Below are 20,094 nucleotides of genomic sequence, written 5' to 3' on the forward strand. Positions count from 1 at the left end.
GCGATTAAACAGAAGGGATGACTTAGAGAGACTAGCAAAGAAACGATCAGAGATGGAAAAAGAGCTGACTATTCTAACCGAAGAAACAAACCGGAAAACCAAAAGGTAAACAGAGCTTTGATTTACACGCATTTTAGATTCAGTGCGAATTTTCATGTACCGAGGCGAAGGGTTGGGAATGGTTGTTCTACTTACGTTAAAAATACGAGCGAGTGTTGTGATATGTGTTTAAGGAGACACTAGAAATAATTAGAGAAAGATCGAGTTTGGTGAGTATGCATAATTCTACCACTCTGCCGCTAGCTGAAAAACCAAGAACAGCTCTTGAATTGGTTGCTTTACCCTTGAAGGATTTGAAATCGGTTATATACTAGTTCCGTTCGGCAAGTTAGACGGTTACTCTCTTTCCATTTCCACTTCGCATTCATAGGCTTCCTGTCATCTTAGTTTTTCTCCTTTTCACTGCTTACAAATTATTTTACAACACTCTTCCTAATAAAAGGACAAAAAGGAAAAGCAAAGTTTCACAGGAAAGCGGCGGTGAACTTTTCAAAAATGATGAATCCCTGGAGATAGTAAGGTCTTGAAACTTCTATTTTGTTGGTTTTCCGAGAACGTTTGAACGTTGACCCTACCTATTGCGATTGTTATGAACAGTGAAACTGACGACAATGAAAATGACAATATATATGCTGATCCTATCATTATCATCACTATTATTACTGTATTGTAATTATCATTATCATCATTGTTATCATTACTTACTTCGTCACTATTTTTTCTTTGAATTATAAAATAACAAAAGAGAACAATTGCTGGTATTCTTTACTGACAGAGTAACAGAATTAGACCAAACTATCAAAGAGATGACCTCGGCAATTGATGCCTTGAAAAGCGAGAACAGCGCATTGATGTCCACGAGAGACAGGTGTCAGTTAACTGATCTGAAAGTAAATTGTAAATCAGCAGGGTTTACGATGTTATTTGAAAATCATTCCAAGTTGTTAACTTTAAACCGTAAAAGGCAGTGATAACTTGTGAAATTTGAAAAAGATTAGATCCAACTTGATCCTTCCTCTTCAATACCATGGGAGGAGAATTCTTTATGGTCGGTTATGGGTAAAGAGTTCAAGGAAGTTGAAGTCCTGCTACCTTTTGAATGGGAAAGGGCGTTTGCGTTTTTCGCACCCTTGATCTAATTGCTGTCTTTCTTGTACTATCTGTTATTTTTACACGATTTCGAACAGTGTCAATGGCGAAGAAATTGGCTTCAAAATAATGCTCGAAGGTCCTTTTAATGGCCAATCGACAGATGAGGGGCAGAATCAGTTTCTGTCAACCAAACAATTCCTTGACTACATTCGAGGCCATAAGTAACACGTCAGGGTTTTCTAACATTTGTAGATTTTCATGTAGAGATAAATCTTTTGTATTTTATGTCTTCTAAGGAGGTCAGCAGAGAGAGAATTGAAGAAAAAGGACAACGCAATGGAAGAAAATAAAAAGCAGTTAAAACTGTTGGAAGAGGGGTGAGAAGACCCACAAAAATCAATTAATCGTCACTCTTCAGACTTAGAAAGTCGCCCTTGAAATGGTTATGTTTAGTGCTCCAGCTAATCAGTACCCCTAAGACTCAAAAATTGCTTCTTGTAGAGCTCTATGAATAAGAGTACATGGTCCCCTATTAAACCGAAAGAGTTGGGTCATATAGGCGTGTCTGTAGTTTACGCTTCCATGTTAGTGGTTCGTAGATAGCCCCAGGTATCTGCCCATGCAAGCTAAATAAGAAAAAAAATGTTTTTTTTTTTAACTCTCTGTCTCCACTGAGACACTTTTGGAGCTTCAGAGGATACTCTAAATTAAAAAAAGTGTACATCAAAGCTGTCTAAGGAACGAGCACTTTGTCTCTTAATCTATTACTTTTGGTGCGTAAAAGCCTCTTTCCTTCTTTAGAAATTCAAAACTGAAAGAAGAATTGAAGGAGAGGGAAAAAGAGAGAAAGAAAAAAATTAAGGAGCAAGAAGAAAAGTAAGTTTCTAGTTTGTATGATTTAAAAGTTTTAGTTCTTTCTGAGGACAAAATACTAATGTTGCGCATTTCACCATATTTTCATGACGTCTGACTGCTATGAATTTCGTTAAAAACAACACGGGAGCAGCGAAACTACTCTTAATGGTCTTGCTCCAAAGGTTATCATTCTGAAGGGCTGTGAGGCTTCTCCAACTTTGCGGCGAAATAATTTCCCGGTGGTGTAAATTGGATCGTAGATTAACTTATATGCATCTGACCGATAAACTTATAGCTACAGAACAAAAGATTATATTCTCTTGCTACTGAATCATTCGAATCAGAAAAGGTGACGTAGTAATGATTATAACTTGAAAAATCTTGTTCTTACATGACCTGAATACTGCATACTTTCTAAGGAAATTACTTCTACGGAGTTTGCGATCAAAAAGTTGCGATCTGAAACGGAAGTAAATCCATCGTGAAACAAAAGATGATACCCCATTTATGTTTTTTTTGATGAGTATCCATAACCTTTGTTGAGATATTAGAGTAGCACTTTGCTCGTGATGTCCTGATTGACTTCAACCAGTTCCACAACGTTTCCACGAAAAGACATAAATGTCCTTCACGTTTAGCATTTTACTTTAGCTTTTGGCTGTTACATGTTAGGCCTACTATGGGGCCTTGAGTCGCCGTAACTTTGGACGACTTTGAGCGATTTAAGGCGACTTAAAGAGGCTCTCTCTAAATACCTTATTTCCACCCGGTCAATTTCGCGTCAAATATAATTTTGCCTGAGACTCTGTAAACAGAAAGACTTTACTTAGGAAAGAACTGAATTAGATTGGGTTTGATTCGAAATAATTTTCTGACTGTATTAAGGGCCATAATTATTTCCCAGTCCGTATGGACCGTCGCAACGTCTCGAAAATTGAAAAATAGGCCTATTTTGTAACATTGTAAAATATTCGATTCGCATGGTTAAGCCACAGAATTTATATCAGATTGCTTAAAAACCTTTCTAGTTTTCCAAGAAAGTTAGAATTTACCCTTGCAATGTATTTGAAAAGGCGAATTTTAGCATATTCTGACCACTATAAATCGCCATTGGCCGATGGCAGCACATAACTTTGATTTAGACGTTAAGTTTTGGGATTTTGGGACCTTTTTTCAGGTCTGATTTTCGCTATTGCTTAAATAGCGCTATCTACTGCGAGGATCGTGCACCATATTTATCTAATACCGCAGTTCAAAATTTATGAACTTCATATATTTCATTGTATCTGATTTATCACTTTCACGGGTTTATTACGAATCAACTTAACGGCCTGCTCCCAGTTGGCTTGTTAGCTCAATTGGTAGAACGCTGCACTAGTATCGCAGAGGTCAGTGGCTCGAATCCCGTACAGGCCTGATTTTTTTCAGGTCTGAATTTCGCTATTGCTTAAATAGCGCTATCTACTGCAAGGATCGTGCAACATATGTATCGCAGTTCATATATACCGCATATGTACCGCATATGTACCGCAGTTCAAAATATATGAACTTCATATATTTCATTGCATCTGATTTATCACTTTCACGGGTTTATTACGAATCAACTTAACGGCCTCCTCCCAGTTGGCTTGTTAGCTCAATTGGTAGAGCGCTGCACTAGTATCGCAGAGGTCAGTGGCTCGAATCCCGTACAGGCCTGATTTTTTTCAGGTCTGATTTTCGCTATTGCTTAAATAGCGCTATCTACTGCAAGGATCGTGCACCATATGTATCTAATACCGCAGTTCAAAATATATGAACTTCATATATTTCATTGTATCTCATTTATCACTTTCACGGGTTTATTACGAATCAACTTGCCTGCTCCCAGTTGGCTTGTTAGCTCAATTGGTAGAGCGCTGCACTAGTATCGCAGAGCTCAGTGGCTCGAATCCCGTACAGGCCTGATTTTTTTCAGGTCTGAATTTAGCTATTGCTTAAATAGCGCTATCTACTGCGAGGATCGTGCACTATATGCATCAGCAATGCTGCACGAAATGATATAGTGTGTGGCCACGCCGAGGAAAACAATTTTGCTTACATGCAATATTTCAATTGAACATTTGTCCTTAAAAGTTCTCTACGTGTCAGGGCATATGATGGACCGCTTTATTCGTAGGATCAGGTAGCGTTATATCACCTATAAGGTTTGTCTTCTCGCTGGTTACTTTCTTCGGGACGTTGCCCTTACAACAACGTCATGTTCTCCGCTTGTTTGATCTTGTGCAGCTTCTAACAAGATACATAGGTTACTGAAAAGCACGAAATACAACAATAATGCAAAATGATAATAAGCAGAGTAATAGGTATCGATAACAAATAAAAATCGTTACAATATGATCACGTGACCCCAGGGTACTCTCTTAAATTTCGGATAGAGGTGTGCTGCAAAGGTTGTTAAACTTTGAATCTATTTAGGGATAAAGGGCGAAAATCGATGCCTGCTCATTTAGACTGTTTCATATATTTGTCAGACGTAATCGTTACTAGTATGTATATGTATGTTTGTTTACTACTCGCACGTTCGTGATATGTGATGCATTCTCCATGTTCGTCAGTTACTTGCAGCCACTTTTCATGCTGTAAGGATCTTGATTATCTGTGAGATTTTACGGCCTTTATGCAGCGGGTACTGGCAAGTGCAACGTGGTCGCCATTTTTTACCCATGTTTCCTCTATGCTTTTCGCAGATCCAAAGTTCTTCAAGTTGATCAGGGGAAAGGTCGTGTGGCAACCCTGACCTGTTAACGATAAGCTCATATTCTTGTACCTTTCCTCTAAGCTGACCTAAGTGACATGCTAGTAGATGATCATTGATGTCACCTCTACATTCTGAAAGCTCTACTAACCTCGCTGAAGGCGCACTACAGACTGAAGCCTTTCTGGTTTCGAAAAAGCACTTGCATGCCATAGTACACTTGCAGGCCTTCTAGAAAAAAAAGGGCCAGCGGGTTCACCCGCAATGGTTAATGCTGACCACTGTGAAAACAGCACCACTGCTGTGCGCGATAGTGCAATCTTTCAGCTTTAAATTCCAAATTTTTGCCATCAAACTTCGACACATCGACTTGTAGAGTTCTTTGACTGATTCTTGACGAGAATGCAGCTGCAATCCAAAGTTTCAACAGGACATTAAGCGCGAAACATGGCTTTAGTTTTCGAGTTTAGTTCGCAACAACGAGTTAGAGAAGAGTGTCGATAGATGCCGACCGCTGAAGTTTGGAGTTATTTGCTTGAGTTATCGTTAATTTCACCAGTTTGTGGAGCGAGGAACATCAGAAATTTCACATAAACCCAAGATGCACCAAAGGTAAGCTGTATTTATGACGAAATCTGTCCTAGTGGTTCGATTTTGGTTTAAGTGAAAAAATCGCCAATGCTCGTACATGTACTGATTCAAGCGGTCATAACTTTTGAAAAATCGAAAACGTATGGGGGTTTTTGCATGTTTTTGCCTACTAAGGTCTAAACTTAGCGGCTTTGTAGGATAGAGTTGTCAACCAGGTCCAAAATCCCAAAACTTAACGTCTAAATCAAAGTTATTTACGGCCATCGGCCGATGGCGATTTATAGTGGTCAGAATATGCTAAAATTCGCCTTTTCAAATATATTGAGAGAGGAAATTCTAACTTTCTTGGCAAACTAGAAAGGTTTGTAAGCAATCTGATATAAATTCTGTGGCTTAACCATGCGAATCGAATATTTTACAATCATGTTACCAAATATGCCTATTTTTCAATTTTCGAGACGTTATGACCGTCCCTACGGACTGGGAAATATGGCCCCTAATGCAATCAGAAAATTATTTCGAATCAAACCTAATCTAATTCAGTTCTTTCCTAAGTAAAGTCTTTCTGTTAACAGAGTCTCAGGCAAAATTATATTTGACGCGAAATTGACCGGGTGGAAATAAGAGAGACAGCCTCTTAAGGACTTAAGCAAAATTGGGAGTGAAAACATTGCGACTTTAGGCAATTTAAGGTGATTTAAGGCGACTTAAGGCGATTCAAGCGATTTTATTTGACTGAAGTGATAAAATCAAAGTTAGCAACATTCTCGCCACAAACCTTAAAAATATTTACAGAATCCCTTGCAATAAATTAAAGACAATAGTCATTTTGGTTACTTTTGTATGCTCACAAGTCACCATAGTCTAACATATCCAGATTTCAAATCAATTTAGCTAAAAATAATTAGACAGAATTACCACAAAATTGGTAAATTGGTAAACTTTTATTTGATAAGTAGGTTGAGATTGTTTGGCAGCCGAAGGGCTGATGTGGACCTAACTTTACACAATCAAAATTTGACAAACACAAAGGATATATCGTTGTTGTTTGCGTCTCTGAGGAGGCCAATGTGTTTACTCTTAGATTTACCAGTGGCTTCTTTTACAGTTTTCCAAAATGATCTAGAATCGTTAGTTTCTTCAAATCTACTCCTCCAATATTGAGCGGAATTTATCAAAGAATAATGAAGCGTCAGGGGGTCTGTAAACACAGAAATTTTGAACATATTTCACAAAAGGCTTTGGATTTCTGGTCTTTAACTTGTAAACAACATAGATGAACTTATGGTCAGCAATCCAGTAATTAATCACATCAGACTTGAAACCTTAGAGACGTTATTGGTCAGAATTAGGTCTATCAAAGTGTTAGAATGCTCCGAAGTTCGTTTAGGCGCCTTAACAATGTTGCGAAAGTTGAAGGATTGAAAGATACGTTTCAATTTATTACCATTACCAGTACGAGAGAGCATGTTAGAGTTGAAGTCACCGACGATAACAACGTTTCTGCGTGTCATCCAAACTTTACCCAAGATTCGGTGGAATTTATCAAAGAATAATGAAGCGTTAGGGGTTCTGTAAACACAGCCGATGAGTAACCTTTGCGAGTGGGATAACAAATCAATACAGATGGTTCCAGTGTCTTCGTCCTCGTATTTGGATAAACGAGTGCAATCTAGAATAGTTTTAAAATAAATGGCGACTCTGCCTCCTCCTTTGTGTGTTATATCTTTTCTTAGAATCTGGTAACCATCAATATTTACCTCGTCATTATGTATATCCGGTGTCAGATGCGTTTCGGATATGGTTAAAATATCCGGGTTGGTGTGTTCAATGAGTATTTTTACCTCAGCGAGGTTCTTTCGAAGGTCGCGTACGTTCGAATGACCGATGGATTTCCCATGTTTACCTTTGTCTCTCACCATGTGAAGTGTATCGAACAGAGAACAATTAGGTCCTAGGTCCCACACAACTGCAGATACACAAGGTTGAAAGCTGCGTCGGAGTTGATGTAGTAATTGACTCTCGACTTCCTAAATTTGCGTCGTGATTTGGACACTATTCCAGGATGGCGGAGCTCAACTCGATACGACATACGCAACAAATACTGGGAAAACCAGGGTTCCTGAAGAATTTCCCTTTCCTCTTTAACATAGAATAAACATGACTCGCAATATGCATAATTTGGCTTTCAAAGTGCCAGGGCGAGCAAGAGGAAGCCCAAGAAAGGCCAAAAATTGACAGAACCAAAGATTTTGCGACTTCCCGCCATGACAAGGCCTGGTTACATGTCTAGCTTAGGCAGGAGACAACAAATTTTACTGCCTCAGTTAAATTATACAGTCAAAACTAGTGAAGAAATAGCCAGAAAAACATTATGGGTTATATGCCCAACATCAAACAAACCTATCAAAAATATACACATTTTGAGAAAAGAGACACAATTAACATAAAACCATCAATAAATTTTCCGCATAATTAAAAATAACTTGATTATTTTAATATTTCAGAAAGCTTCACAAATTATAAAAATTGTTATCTTGGTAAACTCCTCTCCCATATTTTTGCTACTTGCACTGTCAATTTTGGCATGAAAGTTTGGCAACTCACATGGCTTTCCAGCAGCATCCAAAATTGCTCCGTCCTTTTCAGGTACACAACCAATTTGTTGCCTCCTGCCTTAGTTAGACAAAATACTCCAATACCATATTGAGAACCATATGCTAAGGATCCTTCGTAAAAATACTTCCTATCCAGTCTCTCCAACTACTTTTCTGGCCGCAGAAAACTTAGACGTCCCAGTTATAGGGAATCTAATCTTTTTGGAAGATCTTTCTCCACTGTTGATCGGATCAGCGGGACCTTCCAAGCATTCATTTTTTTCTACCCTGCAGTGTTTCAATTAAAAAAATAGACAAGCTTTATTTTTAGCCTGGTGGCAGAATTACAGGTCTAAAGCATTTATCGTTACCTTAAACTGTTCAGAAACTAACGAGTCACGACGAAATTCTCCAAGCTGATAACTGGCTCTATAGTCTCCGCCAATTTAATTCTCCAAGCAACCTCTCCGCTGCTAACTAGTTTCCATGCTTCAAAGTTAGGAGCGGGACAACATTGGAGGGTTTCTCTCGCCAAGTAAACCCATAATATCTGCTATTACCGAAAAATTTCCTTTACTTTACCTCGAGTTGTGTCACTGGTACGATTTTTTCCTTTCCGCAATGTAAGCAGGTAACGTGATCAAGTATAACTGGCGGCCATGTTTGCTGTAATAGGCTTTTCTCGGCTTAAACGTGGTTATTGTATGTTGATCATCAAACTGACAAAGATGAAATGTACCAAAAGAGGCTATCAAAGCCTCAAGATAGATAAATATTTACGCCTTTAGTAGGTTTCGTAGAGCTACAAAGTTCAAATCTTTTCAGTTGGTCAAATACCATGGTGGAAATAGCTAGTACAGATCAATGGGTTTATGCTGGAGAAATGGCCCACTTTTGTCACTCTTTTACTCTAGCTGGGTAAGTTAAGTGGATAAAATTTAGCTTCAATTAAGTTCAGTTGACTTTTGATAATGTTATTTTTACTGCTCAAGGTATAAGTGTGGCAAGAATTAAGCCTTTCTCCAGAATACCTATCTATCGTTTTATCTTGATTCGATATCTATTATATCCTGATGATAATACAGAGTGTGTCAACCCTTTTATCAACTTTTTCATCATGAAATACGAGAGAAATTTTGTTGAAACAGATGGCTGTTTGAGTAAGAAAATGGAAGAGTATACATTGTCATATTTCTAAATCAGTATTGTCTACATGTAGGAATTACCCATGCCAGCATAGGGGCTAGACAGGTGCATGACTATTTTTACGCGGGGTTTCCATGTATATGGAAGCCACTGCCCACCTCACAATAACAATAATTAAACTCATAGTCCATTGCAGGATTACCTCCCCCGCTGCCAACCAATACCCATATTTACACCTGGAAAGGTGAGGCGCTTTGAGCTTAAAGTATCTTGCCCAAAAACACAATGCAATGCTTTAACACGAGACTAATGTCGAGTCCTGTGCACCTACCATTCAGCCACCATGCCTCCTCGTCTGATCCTTATGATTAGAGTGGGGTGAGTGGGGTCAATTGGGAAGGGTGGAACCCTTATAACGTTGCGTAACCAATTGCAACTTAAGGCAACATAATGCGACTTAAGGCGACTTTAGGTGACTTAAGGCAACTTAAGGTCCCAGAGTAGGCCTCATCTTCTGCTTGCTTTCGTTAGAATTACGAGACTTGGAAGTGAATTGGAGAAGAAGGAAAGGCAGATAATGGAAACAGCGAGGAGAGAGAATGAAAAGTGAGTGCTTTTTAGAGTTCAAAACTTTAAAACTTTCTTTAAAGTTAGGGTGGCTCTGAAGCCCCCTTCAGATTAGGCAAGCTTATGATCTAGGGTTCTTACTGGTGAAAAAGGTTGTTTTTGACGGGATGAAAGGAAACTATTGGTTATGTCTCTTTTATTTTTTCCCAGTCACGACCTTTAGCCGATAAATAACTTATTAGTTCTCTCTCCCTCAAATAACTATGGTTTTTTACGCAAAAATTGATTTCGAAATTAGTTTTGTGGTACCAAATGTGTCAAGAGAATAAAAAGTATTTATGTTCTCTTGGTTTATTAAATAGATTAATACGTGGCCTACGAAACCGTTTGTAATTCAATAATCCTCCTCAAAAAGGAAAGTTAGAACGAGAGGTATTCGCAGTCAAAAATTACATTAATCAACGTAACTTTCATTCTTTTCGTATCTAAATCCTCCAAAATATCTGTTCACTGTAAGACTTTTGATTTAGCAAGTCACACGAATTTGGAGAATTCTACCGTATATTTTACATAACTCGATGACTAAAAGTCGCATTAAATTCTCTTTTGTCTAGCTAGAAAACAAAGGTCTCATTTGACTTCAGTTTTTCGGTGGAGGATGGGCAAGATTTACACACGCCACTGCTGCAAGTAGACTTTCACAACTTCAAAATATACCGCCATTTAAATTTAAGTACAATTTGACTTTCCTTGACATTAAAACTGAACAGAGGCAATTCTTCGTTGATTAATCGTCGTTGGAAGAGAATAATACTTTCCGTAAGATCAGTCAAGAAAAATTCATCGTGACAGTTTACTTGCCAAACCAGTGCTGTTGATTTTTCTAACTTGTGCGCGGGCTTTTTATTTTACGCGCTTTCTAATTTACAGGCGTCAGATCGTGAAAGATACTAAGGTTACCCTACCCTACAGGGTTCCCTAGGGTAACCTTTGCTGAGCGCTAGGGTTACCCTAACGCCAGGGTAACCCTAGCTGCATTGTAAACGCTCTGCTGGGGATAACTCGCCTACCCGGGACAACTTTTTACTTGTTTCCAGACCCTTTGAACATTGATAACAATGCGTTCGGTTACCAAGCATAGGTAAGTTGTCCTGGGTGGAAGGGTAACCTTACCTGTGAAATTTTGCTTGTAAACCCGGGCTATTTTTGACCCGCCTGCTAGGGAAACCCTAGCACAAGGGTTACCCTCCTTGCTTGTAAACAGGGCCTTAGAAAAAAACGTTTGAAAGTTTGTTTGGAAGCCATAAAAGTGTTTTACCTCCGTTTTCTCCATTTATTCGCTCAAAAATTGTTCTTCATCAAACTCAATTACGAACATGTACACTTCTGCAACGACATAATACAATCTTTACCGCAGTCTTATGAAAGTATTTTTATAAAATACATGCTTATGCAGTAAAATTTAGTGGTATCAATAATAAGATTTCAAATTCTTTATTCCTAGAGTTGAAAGCCTGAAAAATGAACATCAGAAGAAGGTTGATGAATTGTCACATGAAATACAGAAAACGAGAGAAGAGTAAGTTTCAATCGTGAGATTTTGCACAGGAAGAAAAAAAAACTTGGGTTTTATGGTTCAGCTCTAACTATATTTATGCATTCGAATGTTTTCACATAATGATGTTAAAACTGAGAAACTGATATGAAAAAAAAAGAATGCTTGGGTTTTGTAACTCAGTTCTAGCGATTTTTTCTAAAGGCTGATATCAAACTAAGAAACTGATATTGAAAGAAAAAATACTTGGGTCGTATAATTCAGTTCTTCAAATGCTTTCACTTACTGTTATTGACATCACTTAACTTGTAAATCCAGAGTTGAGCAGGTTCTTGTTGTTCCGCAATAAATTCGTCTGTTGAGTAAGTTGCAGTCGAGTACCACTGAATTCCGACCCATCAGAGTAATGAGTGTATCTTACGTCACGTTTCTCGCGTGTTAAGAGGTGTTTTAGTTATTCATTAAATTACTTCAAAAGGTTGTCGAAGGAAAGGGATCGTAACCAGGAAATGTTTGAGGAATACAGCAGGATTATTAAAAACCATAAATCCAGGTTTGAATATCAGAGATAATTATTAGAACATGACCATTTGTTCTTGTCACTGATTATTGTTTAGCATGCGCAAGTCTGTATTCAGCTAACTCAGTGTAGCATATTTTTTGATAGTTTCGGAAGAAATATGTTCACGGGTTGCAAAGCAATCTCACCAGTGTGTAAATTACGCGTTTTTAATTTATTCTGATTTTAGGGGACATACAGTCCAATTTTTAAAAGGTACACCACATGCAACTAAATCGAGACGATGGTGCGTTCATTTTAGCTTCTGTCTACGTGCGAGGGCTACCATTTCCTCCGAAACACTTTACAAAAAAAAAAAAAAGAAAAAACATACGATATCAAGGGTGAGATGCTTTTCTGTTAAATTTCTTAATATAGAATTGATGTTCTTCGAAAGGAACTTGAAGAAAAGGAGGAGAAAGTCACCCAGTATACTCAGAGGTGAGTTAATTTAACTTTCCTGGTTTGGAGATGTTGGGACCACCACGACTCGTAATAATAAAACGTTTCAGTAGTTGCGGAAAAGAAGCCTAAGAAAAAAATTATTGGTTATTGTGTTTCATAGAACAACAGAACACAATTTCTCGGTTTTTTTTTTGTAAGAAAATGAGAAAACTCATAAATGGCGGTCCAGAAGGCCCATTTTGAGCGTAACGTTTGAGGACGCGTACGCTCGTACTGCGAGTGATCGTTAGATGGTGGTAGTTTAGCAAAATTTTTGTCTAGATCCTAAGGGGACAAATAGACTTCTTTAAACACTCAGAAGATAAAAAGATGAATGATTCAAAATTTTGATCAACTGATCTTAATTTTTCTTATTCGGTTCTCTTAGCTATAGAGTGGGTACGTAATCAGCACACTCAGACAATACCTTATTGATTCTTTTCCTTCAAGGCTGGCTTCCCTCAGTGAAAAGCGAGTTAAGCAAGATCAAAGATTAGTAGAAGATACCACCTCCTCTAACAGACCGTCTCAACTTAGAACAGATTTCATAGCATTTTTCGACAATGAAAGATTTGATGCGTGTGAGAATATGCAATCGATTTATCAGAACAAGGAAGATTGTTTCGTCTACTGCTACTATCCCAGACTAGCCTGTATGATATTTGAGGTAAGGTAACAAGACTTAAAATCAGAAAACATGAGGGGAAAGTAAGGGAGGTTCTCAATTCAGGCCTTGGTACGTGTAAGGCTTACTGATAAATTTCCCAGAAAAAACGATGTTAAAAGGGGTATATTTCTTAACCTCGACTCGATGTATTCAAACCAGTCGTGTCATTCAGGCCTTGGTACATGTAAGGCTTACTGATAAATTTCCCAGAAAAAACGATGTTAAAAGGGGTATATTTCTTAACCTCGACTCGATGTATTCAAACCAGTCGTGTCATTCTTGAGGAAGGGTATTATCTCGCTTTTTTTTTATTGGCTTTTCTTCATGTAGTAGTTAACTGTTAGAATTAAGAATTTTGAACATTTCTAAAGGGATAACAACTTCCCTACAAAAACAATGGTGGAGTAAGCAGCTGAGTTAGCAGCCATGACCATCTCTTGTAGCCTTGGGTTTTAGAACATGAATACATTTGGGCCAGTATAATCTTTTCGACCATCGTTATCGGCCTTGGGCTCCTGGCTCCTGACTATACCTGTATCAAATTGAATTGAGATCGTTTTAGTTGCATGCAGCGGCTCAGCAAAATTTAATAATTAATTCAAGGAACTTAACAAGAGCCATTGAGTTTTGACGGGTTGAGCGACGCTTACGGGATACCTTATAAAACGGAAATTTTCATGTTTTTCAACATGTGGATGTGTTTGACTACTTACATAGACTGCTTACGAGGTAGCGAGAGCAATAAAGGAGGCTGCGTCTGACTTGTCTATGGAGTTATTGAAGCGAGTGATTCATGAAGCACCAAGAATGGGTGAAAAATATTTAACTACCAGAGAGGTAAGATGATTTATATAGAATTTCCTAAGTTCTAATTAATTTCCACTGCCCATCCTCACTACATACTCCTATTTATTAACATGAGAACGCCACGTCATGCTTTTAAAGTACGCCTCAAGTTAGAAAAGCCACACATTTTGTAAAGCTGTAGGTTGCAGTGTTATTTGAACTTTTCCAGTTTATGCTTTCTACGCTGCTACTAATGTGAGTAACACCAACGCTTCGTCCAGTGATGAAATAATGAATGATGCGGGTTTTTTCCGTGTTTTGCTTTGTTGCAAGCCTTGCCGGAGTTTGTTACCCTAAACAGATTTTTTCAAACTTTTTTTCTGCTTACTTAACTAGTGTTTACCTGGTACTATAAAATTGCCTTGAGTAATAAAAGGAAGTTATGAAATAGAGAATGATTCATGGACGCGTGTAGATATTTAATTTCTCTTAGAGTTTTCGAATCGATAACTCCTGAGTGAGCACAGCCAAACGGTGAGATATCGAGTCGAACACTAGAAGAGAAATTCCAATTATAATATACATACTGAAATGTACTCAGTTTTCTTTAGAGGAAAGGCCGCTTAAAGCGATCTCTCAGAAAAAAAGCTATGGAACAATTTTTTTTAAACTTTCCTTCAATGTTCCCTACCAATTCCTGTTTCGAAAAATAGGTAGGTCACTGTGCTTGTATAAGAGATATGATGGGTCAATCTTACTCCTTTTATGCCTGTACTGGCACTAATCACGCGCGTCCTTTCATCAATTCATGGTAAATTTTGCGGTAGCTGGAAGCAAGAGTTTTTAAAGTAACACTTGAAAAGAACTTGATAGTTAGAAAGTCTCGAGCTTATGGAACAATTTGATATATAATTTGTGAAACGTAATTTTAAACGACATGGACTCGAAACGTTCCTCGAATCGTTGCTTTCAAGGTCATAATTTGCATCATCGAGTGTACACTTCGTGTACACTTTAAATATATCTTTTCCCCCTTCGATTTGTTTTCTTTTTAATATCTCTAATATAAAGGGAATATTTCGTAAAAATAGATTGTCTTATTCATCGTGGTAAAATACGATATTAATCAAGTATTATCGTTTGTCTCACGATATGGTCACTCATGATGTATGTCACTCATGATGTATGTCACTCATGATGTATGTCACTCATGATGAGTCACTCATGATGGTCACTCATGATGAGTCGTGGCGTTTCGACTGCATCCTGCTAGTCTTCTTTAGGCGACATGGTCGACTGGTTTCGGGTATTACTATAAAGCAGGATGCTCAGCTGTGATTGGTTGGTATTTCACAGTTGTGATTGGCACGTTTCGATCCTAGATGTTGGCGAGTTGTTCTCTCAGCAGTCCGCTGTCGTACGGCTCTCCTGTTGTTGGGTTTTTTGATCGTGGGCATCTACGCTTCAGAAAATTCTATTCCACTGTCCCTTTTGATGTTGTTGGGGTGAAATCTTATGTGAGTAGCCTCTTTGACCCTGCGAGTGTACCAGTGAGGATCACGATCAATAAACTTAACCTCACTTCAAGCGATTGGTGTCTTGTGTTAATGGCGTGCTCTGAAACGGCGGAGGTCTGGGTACAGGCTAGTCGGATATCTCGGTCGTACTCCTTTATTCTGTCTTGAATTGGTCTTCCAGTCTCATCGATGTAAACTTTGCCGCATTCTCAGGGAATCCTGTAAACTACGCCGTCTTGTTTGGCGAGATCAAAAGCTTATTTTGCTCTTACTAGTTCTGATCTTTGTGTTGTGTTAAAGGGGATAATTTGTATACCAAAATTATACAATAAAAAATATAGATCACCGTGATCGTTCAAGTTCTTAAAATCATCTACCTTTTTATCCGGTCCATTGATTGAAAAGCAATACCGTGTTCTAGGAATATGCGCGTGCTTATTCGCCTAATTACGTGACTTTTGTGTGCAGTAAAGGATGCGCAATGCAGTACTGAGGAACCACCTTAAAAACTTCTGACAGTTAATCACAACAATGAAATGCTCTTCTCATACTTGCGTTAAGCGTTTCGTCCAATCAGGAGAGACTTGTAAAAACGTACCACTGATTTCATTCAACAAATTTAAGTTCCTTGCGTGCAGATCTCCATAGCGGAAAAACTTTCGTGCAAAAAGTACAAAAATACTTGTACTTTTAACAATGACTCAAGGATCCACTAGATTTGAGAGTTTAGAAAAGTCAATTGACGACTACATAACCGAGCAACAAAACAAAGATACATGAACTAAGACGACAGATGTGAGGCTGTGTTTTTTTTATTGTCTACTCTCTAAAAAACTGTGCGGCTTACGAAGGATCTTCCGGTAATAGTTATGGATAGTTAGGAAGAAGGAGTTCAAACTACAGATTAGGAGTAACATTTCATGAAGACCCATGTAATTGGGATACCCAATTTGAGCATATGCTTGGCAAGGCCAATTCTAGACTTTACATCTTGAAGGTCTGCAAGTACTTTGGCTACTCCTTCTTGGAGTTGACTGTGCTATTTGATAGCCTCATAATGTCATTATTTTTATATGCATTAGAAGTATGGGCCCGTGCCCACCAGGGTAAATACATTGGACAGATTGATAAGTTTTGTAGGCGCGCTTTGCGATATGGATTTACCTCCAAGTACACCCCATTGACCAGCTACATCGTTTCAAGAGATAGGCAGTTATGGAACAGCATCATAACCGATGCAGCTCATCATCTTTATGACCTTCTTCCTACACAAAGATCACTTTTTTTAAGGAGCAGGGGCCGTGATTTTATCTTGCCACGTGTGAGAACCGAGAGGTTCAAGCGATGCTTTATTAATAGATGCCTATTTAATTTTGTCTAAGTCTATTTTAACTGTATAGTAGTATCGAATAGTAACATAGAATATTATTCTCATTGTAAACTCACACGTTTACCTGTGGGGATGTATTTAATAACGAATGAATGAATAAAGATCTTTATTATTATTATTATTATTATTATTATTATTATGTTATTTAGCTCGTAATTATAGCCCTAAATCATTTGGGATTTTTGGCAAGCATATGTTTAAATGTTAGAAAAAATAAAAATTTTATTCACCAGCCTAGGTCGGTCCATATTAGGAAAATATTTGCCCTCTGTCTTCTTGACTACCGTAGTTAGGACCTCGGGCACAGTTAACCAGTATGGACATACAGGCTGGTGTATAACATATAATTTTCATATAAAATGGGGTACTATACAAGGAAGAAAGATAACAAACCCCATTCAAAGAAATTTGGGCTTACGTTTGGCAATTGAAGGGTTTCTGAAAATATTAGCTCACATAATTTTTCAAAATAACAAAGCGCTTTCTACTCTGAATCGGAGTCGAATACTTTTGGTCTTTTGTACCTCTTTGTGGACTTTATCTAGGTTTCCGGAGTAGCCAAGGTCGGTGATTGTCTAAGGCTGCAGACAGAGATGTTAAATTGACCACCAGGAATAATAGTACCTGTAAAGAGCGACATTGCTCGCTGGTCATGTTGATAATCTGCGCCGAACCGGCTGAATGACCTGTGGTCGAAGAACAAGAACCTTGAGATAAATTTTATTTTGCAATATCATGCACTCTCCCTGTTCACTTAAAGTATGAGACATTTGTACTTGCTGTTTTTCAGGAACAACTGAATAATTTGTCACACTTTGAAGGTTTTTGTGTTCCGATCTGATCTGTTGAATTATGTGCGTCACCGAGATATCTTTGTTTGTCAAAGCCTGAATCGTGGGTTTGCGACCCATGTCCAAGTCCGGCTTTTTCTGCCATTTTCCTAATTAATGAGTTAAGTTTGTTCTGGCCAAAGGCCGACTTTCTGAACCAAGGTTTGGAAGATTCTTGTTTTCTGCAGTTGTTTACAGCGAGATAAATTGGAGCGTCGCTGTCGTTCATCTCTGTTGGTCGTTTCTTTCCGTATAATTTGTAGGCAGCATCGAGATCTTTGTCACCTCCAGGAACCGAAAAAATTTTCGGTTTTATCTGTCTAACGCCTCGGGGATTTTTTTTGCCAGTTCAAGTCTTAGTTTGTCTCTCCGAATACTCGAAAAATTCCTCTCCATTTTTAGCTTGGCGTAGTTGCACGTCACCCCAACATGTACGTACACATGTCTTGGTGCTCCTTACAACCGCAAAGACCGAAGTGGATCGTGTTGTCGAAGCGAATTGTATTCAGCAGAGCCTCAGGAGTCGACTTTCCAAACAATTCTTTGCACACAATAGTTTTATTTCCTCTTCTCTGAGAGCAACTGAAGCGTTGGGTGTATTTCCTTTTCCTTTCTGTTTGAGATCCTTTTGTTTTGATCGTAAAGCTTTGCGTGCCTGTTCAAACTCAGCGTCTTTCATAACGCTAAATCCGTAAGTCTTCTTCTTCAAATACCGTTCAAAACTGGCCATCAAAGAACGTTAAGAGCTGGGTTCATAGTCTTCGTTGCTGTCTTTCTTTCGAATCGTAATGATAAATTCACCGATGTATGCATTTAGCTCCTTCGGGGAATTTCTTCTATAAGTCTTGACTCGTTCCTCAGGGTCATACGATATTTTTCACTGGTGAAAAAAATCGCATGGCCAGTTGGATTTCTTCTCATCAAAGAGAGACGATTTTTACTCGGTGCGTTTACACTGATTGAATCTCAGTACTTACATGATATATAAAAGTACTTATTTCTATTTTGCAATGAAATAATCATTGTGTAGCCATGCAAAGCAAAGAGATATTGGGATGAAACGTTATAAACTCACAAAATGGAAGATATATAGAAACGTTTTGAGGGAAATGCGTTCCTAGTGAGGGTAAATGCGATCAGCTGCAGGGAACGTTGATGTTCTATTGATTGTCATGTTACCCGAGTTGTCGTAAATGACTCATAAATTTGATTTTCAACGGCACATAAGTGAATTTGTCATGTATCTTATTTGAGAATAGATTATGGTCTTTGTTTTCAGGTGTGGATAGAGGAACAAAGTTCACCCGTTTGCACTGTACCGATTACTATAAACGTGTGGGGTGACAAATCATCGGACCCCAAGGATCTTGCGGACGGCATCCAGTTGAACTTCAAAGAAACTGCCGACACCTGCTCTCTTCAATTTCTCGAGGAGGTAACGCCTACCAATTGGCGCGGAAGGCTTTTTCCCCCAAAACATCCAGAAGTACACGTATTAGATATGTGGAAATTACTTGACCTTCTTTTTAAACTGAGCAAACTTAACCGAGCCTTTGATAAACATAAGCTGTGATGACAAGAATGGTTGGTAGCGATAACTGTAACGATATTGGTAACGATCATGATATTGCTAGAAGATTTTCTAACACTCTTGAACAGTTGATATTCTTTATTCCTTTCTTTGACCTCTTTACACGACTCACTACTTTAAGGTCTAGCTCAGCTCTGAGAGAGAATGTTGGTCCCCAGCTTATAAAGGTGACACAAAGCTGTCCATCTTTATGCATTGTTATTGTTTCTATCTCAGCCAACGTTAATCACGTTAAGTTACGTGTGTACCTTCTAGTTGTTTACGCTTTACAAAATAATTTTCTACCATTAATTTCTTACATTTCCAGTTTAGTTGTGGTAAAACGAAAACAAGATTGGCGTTGCGCAGATTTAGAATTGCACTAAAAAAACCCAGCCCTTAAAGTTTGTTACATAGCAACAGAATAAACAAAGAATTCGAGGAAGAACGGGCGTACCCTAAGTACCGCCCTCAAACGAACTACGTATTGCTCACACGAGTCAACTGATTATAAATTCAGTGCAGAAGATGAAAAGTACAAGTTGTTTACACTTTTTGCCAGCTTTAAAGAAAGAGGTGCTGAACGTGCTAAATTCCTCGTCGCCCGCCTGAACACAGGCGGGCGACGAGGAAAGGTGATGTCAGCAATCACATTGCTGAACACCATCGACTTACCAACCACAACATTGACTGGGACTCTGCGCAATGCCTAACTTACAGCACTGACTATTTTCAGCGACTGACTCTGAAAAGCTGGTTTACTAACTTAGAACAGACTCCCCTAAACAGATGTCAACAACTACCCGCTCCATACAAACGACTCATTCACGACATAAACATCACAAACGACCGAAAAAGAACGACCTAACTTTACCGACAGATCGAAACAGACCAATCACGACCGACTTACGTCACTTGAGTCTTACAGCCACTAACATCACGGCAAAACCAACCGATCATTTCACACGAACTGGAATAAGAACATTCTACTGACAACAATCATTCACTTGACTCTGATGATGACTTCCGCACAGGTTGTCGAAACGTCATTCACTACCACCGACAACAGTCCTTCTCAGGACTACACTCACCCGGACGATCACACTACACCTTCACATGTTACCCCCGGGT

General features: G+C 38.5%; 1 protein-coding gene and 1 pseudogene across 1 annotated transcript in view; one reads left to right on the top strand and one right to left on the bottom strand.

Moving 5' to 3' along the window:
• The window catches only part of LOC111339506 (uncharacterized), a 34,064-nt gene that overhangs the window by 12,299 nt on the left and 1,671 nt on the right, over positions 1–20,094 (top strand). The window contains exons 2-12 of the mRNA XM_022946179.2: positions 13–105; positions 836–928; positions 1,449–1,529; positions 1,954–2,028; positions 9,610–9,684; positions 11,150–11,224; positions 11,679–11,753; positions 12,138–12,200; positions 12,654–12,870; positions 13,588–13,707; positions 18,673–18,828. Coding sequence (XP_022801914.2) covers positions 13–105; positions 836–928; positions 1,449–1,529; positions 1,954–2,028; positions 9,610–9,684; positions 11,150–11,224; positions 11,679–11,753; positions 12,138–12,200; positions 12,654–12,870; positions 13,588–13,707; positions 18,673–18,828 — 1,123 coding nt within the window. The remainder of the gene's footprint in view (positions 1–12; positions 106–835; positions 929–1,448; positions 1,530–1,953; positions 2,029–9,609; positions 9,685–11,149; positions 11,225–11,678; positions 11,754–12,137; positions 12,201–12,653; positions 12,871–13,587; positions 13,708–18,672; positions 18,829–20,094) is intronic.
• On the bottom strand, positions 17,214–18,382 carry LOC148730665 (zinc finger MYM-type protein 2-like; annotated as a pseudogene).

The sequence above is a fragment of the Stylophora pistillata genome, chromosome 5 (assembly GCF_964205215.1).
Source record: "Stylophora pistillata chromosome 5, jaStyPist1.2, whole genome shotgun sequence".
NCBI lineage: Eukaryota > Metazoa > Cnidaria > Anthozoa > Scleractinia > Pocilloporidae > Stylophora > Stylophora pistillata.